This window comes from Salvelinus sp. IW2-2015, linkage group LG20 (genome assembly GCF_002910315.2).
Source record: "Salvelinus sp. IW2-2015 linkage group LG20, ASM291031v2, whole genome shotgun sequence".
Taxonomy (NCBI): domain Eukaryota; kingdom Metazoa; phylum Chordata; class Actinopteri; order Salmoniformes; family Salmonidae; genus Salvelinus; species Salvelinus sp. IW2-2015.
This window is the reverse complement of record NC_036860.1, coordinates 13,291,737-13,305,564: the sequence shown is the minus strand read 5'-3', so window position 1 is coordinate 13,305,564 and position 13,828 is coordinate 13,291,737. Positions and strand designations below refer to the sequence as shown.

Sequence of the window (13,828 nt, the reverse complement as noted above, 5' to 3'; positions counted from 1 at the left end):
TGACTAGTAGCTGATGTCACTATCTGGCCGTGATTAGAAGTACTGTGCTTTGCGATAAAGTCAACTATGTTAACCATCTAGTAAACTAACACGCGCAAACATTACAATATTCTCTCAGTCACTGACCAGCCCATCAGGCCAAACATTTGTCAATAAATGCGCACGTACGTGTACATATGCACGCGCACACACACGGTGCTAGGACGTCACCCTTGCAGGAAAACGCTTGTGAATAATAAACAGGCTTGTTGTTGCAGGACAGAACATAGTGTTTGAGGACAGAGTCTGWTGGGAAGACAACCTGGTCTCAGAGCATTTCGTATTATTCTGTAAGTAAATCCGTATAGCCCATATGTTACATTTGGCATGGTTAATTAAGACAGATAGTATCTTAAGGCCAAAAMGAAAGGAGGGTGGTTGGTCAGGCGTATAACGCGAAAGTCTAGCAACCCAAAGGTTGCGAGTTCAAATCTCATCACACACAACTTCAGCATTTTAACTACTTTTAAATGACTTGCTACTTTGAAACTAATTAGCATGTTAGCTAACCCTTCCCCTAACCTTAATTATTTAACCTAACTCCTAAACACAACCCTAACCCCTAGCCTAGCTAATGTTAGCCACCTAGCTAGAATCCGTAACATATCATACGTTTTTTTAAATTCGCAACTTATTCTGCATTTTGCACATTCGTAACATAATGTACAGTCTAATACGAATTGTAATTTGTAACATCCAAAAATTAATACATACCATATGATACTAAATGGAGTGTGTTGGATTTAAGTACAGAATAATCCCGAAATGCTGTGAGATCAGGTTGGGGAACAGTTTACATATAGAGAAATGTTAAATCTTATCTACAGTCATGTCTGGGGACATGCTCTATGTCAACACACGTTGTGTGCATCAAGTTAAACACTGACCCCATTTTACAGGACACGTAAGGTCACAGTCTAGGAAGGCAACTAGAGTATTGAGAAATGTAATTATTTTACATCACTTATCTAGATAATAGATATGAATATTCGATAATGCATTATCTAAAGTAGGGCTCTCCAACCCTGCTCCTGGAGAGCTACCGTCTTGCAGGTATTTGCTCCAACCCTAATCTAGCGCACATGACTCTAATAATTAGCTGGTTGATAAACTGAAAATCAGGTTAGTTACAACTGGGGTTGGAGCGAAAACATACAGGAGGGTAGCTCTCCACGAACATGGTTGGAGAGCCCTGATCTAAAGTGATACTGTAACAGTATATTGATCAATGCATGAAGTTACTGTAGATACCGACCCTAAAATCAATGTCCACTTGTACCTGAAGTTAATGAATAATAAAGGTTTGAATTTGAAACAGCTTGAGGACTCTCTTTGGTTCCGCTGTTGATCTTCAGAGTGGATAAGCAAGGCCCCTGAATGGATTTGAATTCATAACCGCTTCATTCTTTTTCACACTCCTTATTAAATTAAAGCTGGTAAGTGAATTGATGTGGTGGGCGCCAAACCTCCCTGAGAAGAGAACTCTAGACTGCTGCTCTCTAGAGTTAATCCTAATGTGCACACACGCATGGGCACACACAGTAGCCGCGTCGCTGTGATTGCCCCAGGGCTCGTGTGTGTGTGTGTGTGTGTGTGTGTGTGTGTGTGTGTGTGTGAGACCAAAGAGCTGAGTGACTCAGAGATCACGGGGGGGGGTGCATGAGGCAGCTCACACAAGGACACGTGCACAGACATCCTCCACACACACAAATGCACATACATGCACACAAACAAACAGCAACTCTCTCACATACACACAAACAAACACAGAGACATAAATAGCGACATACCAGAGACAATCCCTTGCTGGCGTCACATATTGATGTGTCCTGAGTTGTCCTGAGTTTGCTTTCCTGCCATTCCATCTGCCCCCACTCCTAATCCTACACTGTTCTGTTAATCCCTGCACAGTGGACACACACATGCACACATAAACACCATACACCTTCACCACATCCTCTGTAGTATAGGCCTATAACCAATACATCCCTTCACTAACATATAAAATACAGTACATTCGACACACACAGATTTCAAATCYAACGTGTGTATTTCTCTACCGCTGTCTGTGCTCATTTAAAAATGTGACTCCAATTCGCTGGATAAATTCAGCATCTTCACATTTAATGAGAAGGAAGGCGCCGCGCATGTGAGCGCACGTGTTGGGCAAGAGGCAGTGCTTTCCTAGAACTCCCTCTACATTCCTGCCCTCATTTTTACATTGTGTTTGCGATAGATCTATGGTGTGGGTGCGTCCACGCCAGTGTTGGTGTGTAGAACATCTCTGTACAACGACAATGGTGAGACATTTGCTTTGTCTCTAGATTTATACATGAAATTGCATTATATAACGTCTAACTCGTCCTCTGTACATATGACACACTGTTATGCAATCCCCCAGAGGCAGTGTTAAAAAATTATTTGGGATGAACTAAGTGCTGTATTGTGTATCTGAAATGTTACGGACGATGTTACAAACCCACACACAGAAATCCCCCTCGTACACACCAGGGAACAGGGASGAACATGGACTGACCGTTTCTCATCTCCCTCTGATGAGTTGGGGTCCTCGACGTTGGAAATGGGCTCCATTCACCTTAATTCCATCCAGCGGCCAATGAGCGGAGACTGAGGGCGGGCCCCAACCTCACTAGCCTGCTCAGCATTCGCAGTTGGCCCCGTCAAACGACGGCCATCGATGGACGGCAGCGGTGAAGCGTTCCCCGGAGATGGTTGTGTGGAACATCGGTGGGGCAGGCCCACCCCTGGTTCTAGAGGCTAGCACGTGATGTGCTGAGAAGAGAGGAGACCCAGCTGAAACCTGTGAGGGGACAAACAGAGAAATTAGAGACATAAAATATACAACATATAGTAGGGAACAAATGCATTATGAGACCACTGGTAACCTTTATGAATTCATAATAGCTGTTATATCTAAAAGGTTTATTAATAGCTGTTGATCAATTCTACTGAAATCATTCAACTGAAAGTATGGCTTTAAATGTTTTGGAGAGCAATAAATAATTCATGACAGTTGTTGTTGTTGTCGTCCCCTCTAGTTAAATATACTGAACAAAAATATTAACGCAACATGTAAAGTGTTGTTCCCATGTTCCAGGAGCTGAAATAAAATATCAGAATGTTTCCATACTCACAAAAAGCTTCTCACATTTTGTGCACACATTTTTTACATCCCTGTTAGTGAACATTTCTCATTTGCCAAGATAATCCATCCACCTGACAGGTGTGGCACATCAAGAAGCTGATTAAACAGCATGATCATTATTACACAGGTGCACCTTCTGCTGGGGACAAAAAAAGGCCACTAAAATGTGCAGTTTTGTCAGACAACAATGCCACAGATGTYTCAAGTTGAGGAAACGTGCAATTGGAATGCTGACTGTAGGACTGTTCCCCAGATAATTTAATGTAGTTTTTCTACCATAAGCTGCCTCCATCGTTTTAGAGAATTTGGCAGTGSGTCCAACCAGCCTCGCAACCACATACCACGTGTAACCACGCCAGCCCAGGACCTCCACATCCGGCTTCTTCACCAGAGTGATCGTCTGAGAACAGCCACCCGGACAGCTGATGAAACTGGGTAGCATTTCTGTCTCTAATAAAGCCCTTTTGTGTGGGTTAAAACTCATTCTGACTGGCTGGGCCTGGCTCCCCAGCAGGTGGCCCTATGCCCTCTCAGGTCCACCCATGGCTGTGCCCCTTCCCAGTCTTGTGACATGCATAGATTAGGGCCTAATGAATTTATTTCAATTGACTAATTTCCTTATATGAACTGTAACTCAGTAAAATCTTTGAAATTGTTGCGTTTCTATTTCTGTTCAGTATAGCTACAACTCAGTTACAGGAGGTGTGACTAAAAGCTGGTGACACAGTGCAGGTCATGTGTGTATGAGAATGTTCTCRAAACCATTTGTCTAGGAATGTTTTCCTTTGAGCTTTTCTAGGAACAGCGTCCTGAGTGAGCGGCTAGCCCATGGCTAATGGATTTATAAATGCTTATCCTCAAAAAGCCACAATTCCGAGTTTGTGTAGCAGCCCAACTGCCTAACTCCCTCAACCTGGTTAACATTCATAGATGGAGCTATGGATCCAAGGACTGATAGCTCATGAAATCAATTTGATAATACAAATATTTTAAAAGCTATACATAGTTTCTACACAAATTCAAATGACAAAAAAAAAACCCCGGAGTAAAACTAAACAGTTGAACTAAGCTCATGTGACTTTAATAAGTTATATTCTTCAAGAATCAATGGGTTTGTATCTTCAACTGAAATGACCAGTGAGCAGCAGTAAATATCCCAGATTGCCCCTTTAACCTATGTTAAGTGCGTGTCCTGCCTGTGTTGTGTGTGTAAACTGGTTAGCCTGCATACAGAGCCACGGTCAGACTTGTGTCATCTAGGATCAAGGTATTGTGCAACATCACACGTCGACTCAATATCCAATGGCTCCATTGCTGATCAATGCATTAGTCAAACACTGAACAGAGTCTCTGAACAAGCTAATGTTTAGTGACCTATACCTAATTTAATCAATGCTTTGAAATAGATTAAACATCTGGAATGGAAAAAGGGGGATGTGGCAAGACAGGTTCATTGAGTACACTGGACCAAACGTATGTATGTACGTACATACGTATGTATGTATGTATGTATAGAGTAGATCTCTACTGTATCAATGTTGCAATGGGAGTACTGGTCAGGACAGCCTGTACAGCTCTACTAAACAGAGCGACAGAAAACACACCTTTTCCCCAGTAATCACTTCACTTCTGTTGCTTTGACAGTAGATGGCGCGTGTGTGATTTCAGGTCAGACCTTGCTCAYGCTCTATAGCACATGATGTCTCTCTCCCGGCAGTTCTTTACAAGGAACATTTGAATTGACTGTTAATTTGAGAAATTTACCGGACCCATATTCGTTGGGTGCGTAACCCATTAGGGGGCGTCTACTCACGGTGCTCGGAATGTCATCAATCACATTTAGATTATGRTAATTACTTTTAACAGAAGTCAGGCTATCAGCGCGTCTCCCACCACATTAATGTGGGCTGGAGGCAGAAGGCTATGCATTTTGAAAACAAAGACGTAATTGTTTGAAACCTGAATGTTTTACTACATGAAGACTAATGAAAATACACAAGTGCCAATTTAATTCCACTAAATTATGCAAATGAACCTATAGACCGAYAAGTATGACCATCAAATGTATTTCCATCAGCGAATGAAAAGTAATATTTTGCAATGGGACTCTTTTTTTTCTCCCATTTAATGTGGCAACACTTTTATTTACTGGCTTTTCATATTTTTTTTCTGGCCAAAAGCTGCCATTTACCAACTAACGGAAACACTGACACACACAAGCGATGCGCGGGTTTGACTCATAATGTCCGCGGGGCCGGCGGGTTTAAGTCATGAAATATTTTGTGGATGAAGGACGGGTGGTTGGCGGGCGGKTTGAATAAAATAAAAATGCATTAAAAATCGATAAATGTATAAGTCTTGTGCAATTCATATCTTGTAGGCTACATTGGAGTTTTTTCTTTCATCTGGCGTTAGCGCGTTGCCTAAGCCTAAGCTTTAGGGCCTAACTGTAKCAGWGTCATTGCCAGATGCATTTGGGAACTTGGACAGTTMAAAAATAAGTAAACACAATACAAGTAAGTTGTGTCTAGTAAAATTKTAATGCCGAGTGCAGGACTCTCTCCATTTACAGACATCAGTATCAAGACCATCTGTCAGTCTGGACTTCATCACATCATCTTGCAAGTCTCCATGTGCTGCCTCCATAGATGCATCTGTGAACACATACACTGCCGCTGTTCTATTACCAATGGCAGTTAGGTGATATCTGACAAACAAACAGTTTGAACAGTTCAGACTAAACCTACCTAATTCTGTTCTTCCCATCGACGAACGTTGATGATACTGTTTGGAACCACACAAACACAGAGCACTGATTGCATTATAAATGTTGGTTATGATTACGATTTGGAGGCACAGTTGAAAAGGTAACGCACTGGATTAATTTGAAAATGATAGCAGTACTTTTTTCAATGCGTGRTAAATAAGAGGTGTGGCTTATGAGTGTGAGAAGAGGGTCAAATTGCATGTCTCACACCCAATGCGTGAGAGTTGGCAGCACCGCCTCAGTCAGAGCAGTAACTCGGTCCAAGCTAATTCTAGGTCATCACTTCATTCCACATCCACAAAAGTCATACAGGGCACCTATTTCTACAATTAGCTTTTAAACTTTAACCCTAACCTTAACCACACTACTAACCTTTAACCTGATGCCTAACCTTAAATTAAGACCAAAAAGCTCCTTTTTGTTTTCATGAATGTTTACAATATAGCCACTATGCGGGTGTGGCAACTAGTGGAAACCATCATTCTATGCGTTACAGATGTAGACTGACTGTAGCTCCAGATTGTTACAGTTTGTTGCTCCTAGTTCACTGTATTAGTCAGACTCAAACATTAGTTAACTGCCACCATTATTTTGTTTTGCCCTAGGCAATACAGATTACACTTGTATAAACTACAAATTAACTTGCAAATCCAACTTGTAGGCTAATGTTAGCTATCTAGCCAACATGGCATAGCCTGTAAGCTAGCTAGCAGTATCTAGACAATACAAACTTGTATGCGCTACGACCTAAATTGTAATGAGGTAGCTAGCGCTAGCTACGCTAACGTTAGCTAAAACATTAGCTAGCCTGCCTCGCTAGCTAGCTTGTAAATGGGACAATATTTTTATGTTGCACATYTTTTAGTTGCCTCATTAAATTATTTCTATACGTTTTATATGTATTCATACACTTTATAGTTGGTTTGAGTTTTTAAGTCATAGAAATTGCGATATTGACCTTGTCCCATGTACGTTGGGTAATACTGATRGTCCTAAATAGCCCCATAGGGATATCGAATATCTAACCAAATTGACCATGGGTATTAAGATCTGATTGCATGCAGCTGCGCTCCGAATTGATGATTACTTGGGTGCTGCCAGCTGTGGGCATGATTAAAATAATAAACTCAACAATTTATTTTCCTACACTAGCCTTTCTGGCTATTGTTTCTCAATTATTTTMTTTTCTTTTCATTAATCCCTAGCCTTTACATGTCTCTCTTCTGTTCACATTTCTTGCTCCTCTCAATTACTATGCTGTGATTTATTGCGGAGACAATTACTAATCTTTCGGTGTACATGCCTCGGGGCAGGGAATTTAGCCTACTAAGTATTACTGAGGCAGAAATTTCATACATTTTCTGGCTGCTGATCTTTCTGACTTGATTAATAACTCATTTTYCTCTTTTCTCTCCTGCTTAATTGCATTCTCTCTGTGCGTCTTACTCTACTGCTCTCTCCCTTATATATATATATAGCATTGGTCTGTCTCTTGATTGTGTAGCTCTATATTTCTCTCGCTCTAATATTGTACTCTGTATTCTGTCTTACCGTGTAGCGCTCTCTCTCTTTGGTTATTGCTTAATGGAATGGTCTTTGAACAGGGCACCTAGGCCTCCCTCTAATGCACGTGGGTCATTCTCACAAAACTGACATTTGACCTAAACTCAAGTGTCATTTTTCAAGACATTTCCTCTTGGATCGCTGAGATTAGGATCTGTACTTATCTATTTCAGAATTATTATTATTTGATTAGATATTATACATTGTACCACAAATACCAACGCAAAAAAGGTCACAACAGTTTTCTAAGTCCAAAAAAGTCAAACAAATCCAATTCTAATATAATTTTTTTAACATTGCATTCAGGCCAAAGAGTTCAATCTTGGTTTCATCAGACCAGATAATCTTGTTTCTCATGACCTGAGAGTCCTTTAGGTGCCTTTTGGCAAACTCCAAGCTGGCTGTCATGTGCCTTTTTCTGAAAAGTGGATTCCATCTGGCCACTTTACCATAAGGGTCTGATTGGTGGAATGCTGCAGAGATGGTTGTCCTTCTGGAAGGTTCCCCCATCTCCACAGAAAAACTCTGGAGCTCTGTCAGAGTGACAATCGGGTTCTTGGTCACTTCCCTGACCAAGGCCCTTCTCTCCCGATTGCGCAGTTTGGCCGGACAACCAGCTCTAGGAAGAGTCTTGGTGGTCCCAAACTTCTTCCATTTAAGAATGATGGAGACCATTGTGTTCTTAGGGACCTTCAATGCTGCAGGCATTTTTTTGGTACCCTTCCCCAGATCTGTGCCTCACCACAATCCTGTCTCGAAGCTCTGCGGACAATTCCTTCAACCTCATGRCTTGGTTTTTGCTCTGACATGCACTGTCAACTGTGGAACCTTATATAGACAGGTGTGTGCCTTTCCTAATCAATTGAATTTACCACAGGTGGTCTCCAATCAAGTGGTAGATCCATCTCAAGGATGATCAATGGAAACCAGATGCATCTGAACTCAATTTCAAGTCTCATAGGAAAGGGTCTAAATTCTTCTGTAAATCATTATTTATAAATTTGCAAACATTTTGAAGTCTGTCCATTTTCTGAATGTACTGTATACCCTCTAATATATCAATGGAAAGCTTACATTCACAGCTAGCCATGAGACATTCTTGGAATGTTCAAGTCAACAGAACCTTGACCTTTGACCTCTAGGGTAGAAATCACTTAAAAAAGGAAACCCTGATACATTCATCTTTGTTTGACAAGTGGTTCTGAAAGGTCATGAATTTACCTTTGAAATTATATATAATATAACCAACTTTGAAAGCACCAGCTACAACTAGTGTTTAAAAATAGACCATATTGTACTATTTACGTTAGAATGCTTGAAGCTTAGCCACAGAATTCTATGTAGTGGGGCAGATATGTTTTTGGATTGTAACTTTGATGGAGGCACCACATTTTACACACACTGCTAGAACGGGGTTTTAAAAAGATGGAAGAAGATACAGGGCCATCACAGGATTCACATATTAACCCCACAGAAGCCTTTTTTCAATATGGCCACCAAACACTTTTTGGGCTCCAGAGTGGCGCAGAGGTCTAACACCAAACACTTTTTGGGCTCCAGAGTGGCGCAGAGGTCTAAGGCACTTCACCTCAGTACTAGAGGCGTCACTACAGACTCTGAATAGATCCCGGGCTGTATCACAACCGTCCGTGATCGGGAGTCCCATAGGGCAGCACACACTTGGCCCAGCGTCGTCCTGGTTAGGGTTTGGCCGGTGTAGGCCGTCATTGTAAATAACAATTTGTTCTTAACTGACTTGCCTAGTTAAATAACAAMAAMAMAAAAAAAACTCAATAGGGTCTTATTAGATCAATTTTTCATTACCATCATAACTGTATGAAATATAATTGTAGCATGCCCAATATCACAACATGTTCATAGTGATGTAGAGCACACAACCAAATGAGCCAGCTGTGCAGATAAAGATTATTCACAGAACTGTAAGAATGTGCCTACAAAGCTGTCTGAATCACTGATTTCTAAAGATGTCACGATCAATAACTGCAATGTTTTCGCTTCAAACGTGTCAAATGGATATGTACAAGTGAAGAGTCATGGATGTGAGCTGAMTCAAATGATATACGTTATATTATTAACGGTCGCTGGTTGCTCAGCTCCGAGAAGAACTCTTTGTCCAAAACCATCTAATAGAAACACGGAGGCTTTATTCCCCGGTGGGGAAAGGAAAAGAAAAGGCGATAAGTCGCCCTTGATAAGAGCGTCTGTCAAATGACTAAAATGTAAATGTTTAATGCGATAAGGAGGAGGAGGCGGCGGCAGGGTRGACGAGAAGCAGAAGGAGAGGAAGGGGTCTTGATTGTAAAAGCGGCAGATGCATGTCCTCCTAAGCGAGGATCGAGGGGGGGGTTAGAGGGAGTGGAACCACTCACATCAACACTCTATAAAAGATGGAAGTTCTACTTTCATCGTATTTCCCCCTCCCCCTTCTCTATAACCAGAAGGCAGTCATGTTCTATATGTTGAGCTATATTAGAGTGTGGGTGTGTGTGTGTGTGTGGGGGGGGGGTGTAGAATGGTAATGTAAAGCTTTATGTGGTGCAGCCATCTGCTCGTGGTGGGAAGTCTGTGGCTTAAGCACCAGCTATCTTCATACTAACGGTCTCACGTTACATCTACTGTACATCGCGTGTAGGTGGTGTTTTTGGCCCTGTGTTTTGCTGGTCTGCCTAAAAACAGGGGCTCGATTCAATCAAAATGATAGGACATAAAGACCTAGCTACTTCTACCAGGTGCTTCCTCACAGGTACACGCTTGTGTGTGTGAGATCGAATGTGTGTGTTGTGTGTGCATTCCTGCATACACTTGCATGCGTGCGTTAAGCCACAAGTGGGAAGTCTAGTGTTAATTCTGATGGAGCATACTCGTCACAGAGCTCCTAATACCTCCGGAACAGGAGCAATGACTCCCAGGCAGCTGCCCTGGCCAAGGGGTTGGTTTGGCGGCTAGTCAGTCCACTCAGCCTGCATGCCTGGCAGCTTTCATGAACGGGCATGCCCAAAACCCCTGCCTGGCTGCGTCACCACCCAAAACACACAGCACAGGGAATCCTCTTCCCCTAGCTGCAACCAGAGTGTCTGTGTGTACTGTGTTTGTGTGCGTGTGTTTGAGAGTGTGTGACAAAAGTGGGCCCTGAGCCACAAGCACTCAGGTAAGAGTAGGAGCCCAAGGTGAGAGTGCTACACAGATACGCACGCACACTTCCCTTTGCAGTGAGGCGGACTGAATTTGCATTCCAGYGTTCACAGTACACCATCAAAAATTAGAACATTTCATATACACCAACCAGAGACGGAGATCAATGRTGCTGCTGAGAARGGAAATGAAAAGCTCTCCCTCCCCCTCTCGTGAAAAAGGAAGCTGGACTGTTGAACGTGCTGTGAAATCGCATAAGATACGGTTGTTACTGTAATGAATGCTTCAGAAAGGCCGCAGTGTTAAAACAGCAACACAGAGCATACCTATGGGGAGTGACAGACGGGCCTGCGTCCGAAAAGGCACCCTATTCCCTTTATAGTGCACTTCTTTTGATCAGGGCACATAGAGCTTTAGTCAAAGGTAGTGCACTATATAGGAACTCGGGTGCCATTTGGGATGCAGACAGAGTCTACGGTAGATACCTGTATTGTTCTCCAGGGAGAGGTGACTGGGAGAGGAGGGGCAGAGGTGGGGTGGTGGAGGGTCTCTGGTTTCCTTTTAGCCATAATCTTGCGTGACTGCGAACAATGTACTTCAAAAGGCGAGGCCGCGCTGGCCTTCTTTAGGGCCCCTGTAAAACCGAGCCCCCCCCTACAATATCAATGAACATGAAAGACCCTAAGGGTACACAGTGATTGCAAAAGCAATAACGGCAGGAATATRGTGATAGGTGTGTGAGGAGACACCCAAGTTCCAGTATGGGAAGCAGAAAGCACACCAGACCTCGGAGGTAACCGTGCATGTGAAAGAAACCCTTTAACGGTGAATAGATTTTTWAAAAATCATGGTCTCTCTCTCTCAGGTCTCTGGGAAAAAAACAGAACCACAACGCTCAAACTTGACCCATACACACCTCTAACACCCAATCCCCCCAGGTCCAGTCATAAAGTGTTGACGTGAGCCTAACCATGTCTCAGATTCTCTACTGCACTTGGTCTGCCTTCCACATCTCATCCACACAGATAGGCAGAGGTGGAATGTGTGTGTGTGTGTGTGTATGTATGCATGTTTGTAGTTGAGTACTCAACCTTTTAATAAACTAACACAACAAGTTGTTAAGGCATTCCAAATGGGTTAAAGTTTAAAGCCCCAGACTACAGGCCGGGATCACACCTCCCACCGTCGGTGTGTCGGAACGGTAACAAGCTGTAAATCAGTTGGCCAACGCAGTGTTTCCATCCAGAGAATCCCTGCTATTCATTGGGGGGGGGAGACTGGGTAATCCTTACACAGAACAGACAATATATTAATTTCTACCAGTATTTATCAGTGAGAATTAAGGACAGGTTAGTAGACAGGCCTTTGTATCTGTATCAATCCAACTTTATTTACTGTATAAAGCTGAGACATTACTAAAAGGCATTTAAAGCGGAGATCCGCGAAGGTAAAATAAGAAAGAGTCACTGGTCGCCCCAGGTGCATTTGTTGTTGTTTTTTGAGCATTCAGTGACATAAAAAAAGATGGTAGTACATACGCTGCTGTTCAATTGTGCGTGTAATGATGTACAATGATGACCAAGGGAATAAAAACAGTGTTAGTCGTTTAGCTTTGACTTTAGGAAAGGCATTGCCAATTTTGTATGTGTTAGGGGGGGGGGGGGGGGGGGTCTGCATGTCATTACAATTGTGGAATACTTCTAGTTCTGTGGACACAACAACTGGACATCAACTGCAGACTTCCTAACTTGAAGCTGAAGTTTAGCATGTGTGATGTGTATGGATCTGGGGCTTGGAGGGAATAGTAAGCTAGACCTTTTGGCTGGTGCTAAAAAGACCAGGCCTGTTATTAAAAAAATGGGCTGCTTTCAGACTTGATATACTGTACATGCTGCTTTCTGACTTCATATACTGTGCGGGTGTGAATTCTTGTTCTCCATGCATCCATCCGTCTTGTCTGACAAGTCGACAGAGCCTTGAAGCCTGCCACGTGAGGCTGACACTCACGGGGAAGTCCAGCAAATATCTCAAGTCCCTTTATGGCTCCTTAAAAGGATAGKCCACTCCAAAATCAACGTGTTTTTCCAGACGTTTTAGGATCTCAAATATGGTCAAATGTCGAGATGAGTCCCACACCATCTGTTGTGTATATCCAGCTATAAGCCTCAATCCCAAATAAATGGGAAAGAAAGGCACCACCCGAAATGATGACATAAGACATCCAGCTACATCTATACGACAGATGRCATGGGTCATGCCATAGAGTCATCTCAAACATTTGACCACTTTCAGGGCYTGAGCAACAACATCAATAAATAAAACGTTCATTTTTGTGAGAATTGTTCCTATAAATCCGGAATCTGACTGACAACAGGGCAAAGGTCGCGATGGAGCATGAAGGTATACTTTATCAATACTGTATGTCTACCTGTGGAACAACTCMGTTCTCGTGGCCAAGACCAGGGCTAGTCAGTATTATTCCAGAGCAGTGGTGTGGTGGGCGGAACGTTCCGCAGGGTTCCGGAGTGTTACGGAGTGTSTCTGGCCTGGAACTCCCCACCAGCAGCAGGGCAGTAGGCCCCAGGTGGGATTTATGAAGTGTTAAGAATGTTTTGATCTCAACCTGATGCAGGCCATCTGGGAGCAGGCTACACCTCACTGGCGCCTCCATGATGCCTCGTCCTCCATCCCTCCATCCACCCACTCCCCCTACAGAAAACACTCAGTGTATCTAATATACAGGGAGGGAGCCTRGGTAGGGTAGGAGAGTTAAAAAGTTGGAGACCATGCCCTCTTTTCACAAGCCACAAGGCCCCCCACACCCCCAACAACAATCTCCATCTGGCCCCAGGCAGGCTGTCACATTCCTTCCCCAGAACACTCTACCAAATATGGACTGGGCTGATCACATTCGGTACTTCTGACAAATGTGTCTCAAGTGATTGAGCGGATCATGTTCYGGGATTCTTCCGATGGCATTGAGGAGTACACCACAGTACGTGCTAGGTTCATGCTAGGGATGCACGATAGTCAGTGAACATATCAGAATCAGCCGATGTCTAGTTTAACGCCCGATGTGCAAAACCAATGTCAAAGCTGACGTGCATACCTATATAACGAGGTACATGACGTAATGACGC

General features: G+C 43.0%; 1 protein-coding gene across 2 annotated transcripts in view; it reads right to left on the bottom strand.

Moving 5' to 3' along the window:
- The window catches only part of LOC111980598 (thyroid hormone receptor alpha), a 130,388-nt gene that overhangs the window by 46,266 nt on the left and 70,294 nt on the right, over positions 1-13,828 (bottom strand). For both annotated transcript variants that reach the window (XM_024011412.1, XM_024011411.2), the window contains exon 3: positions 2,576-2,860. In XM_024011412.1, coding sequence (XP_023867180.1) covers positions 2,576-2,631 — 56 coding nt within the window. In that variant the 5' untranslated portion in view covers positions 2,632-2,860. The remainder of the gene's footprint in view (positions 1-2,575; positions 2,861-13,828) is intronic.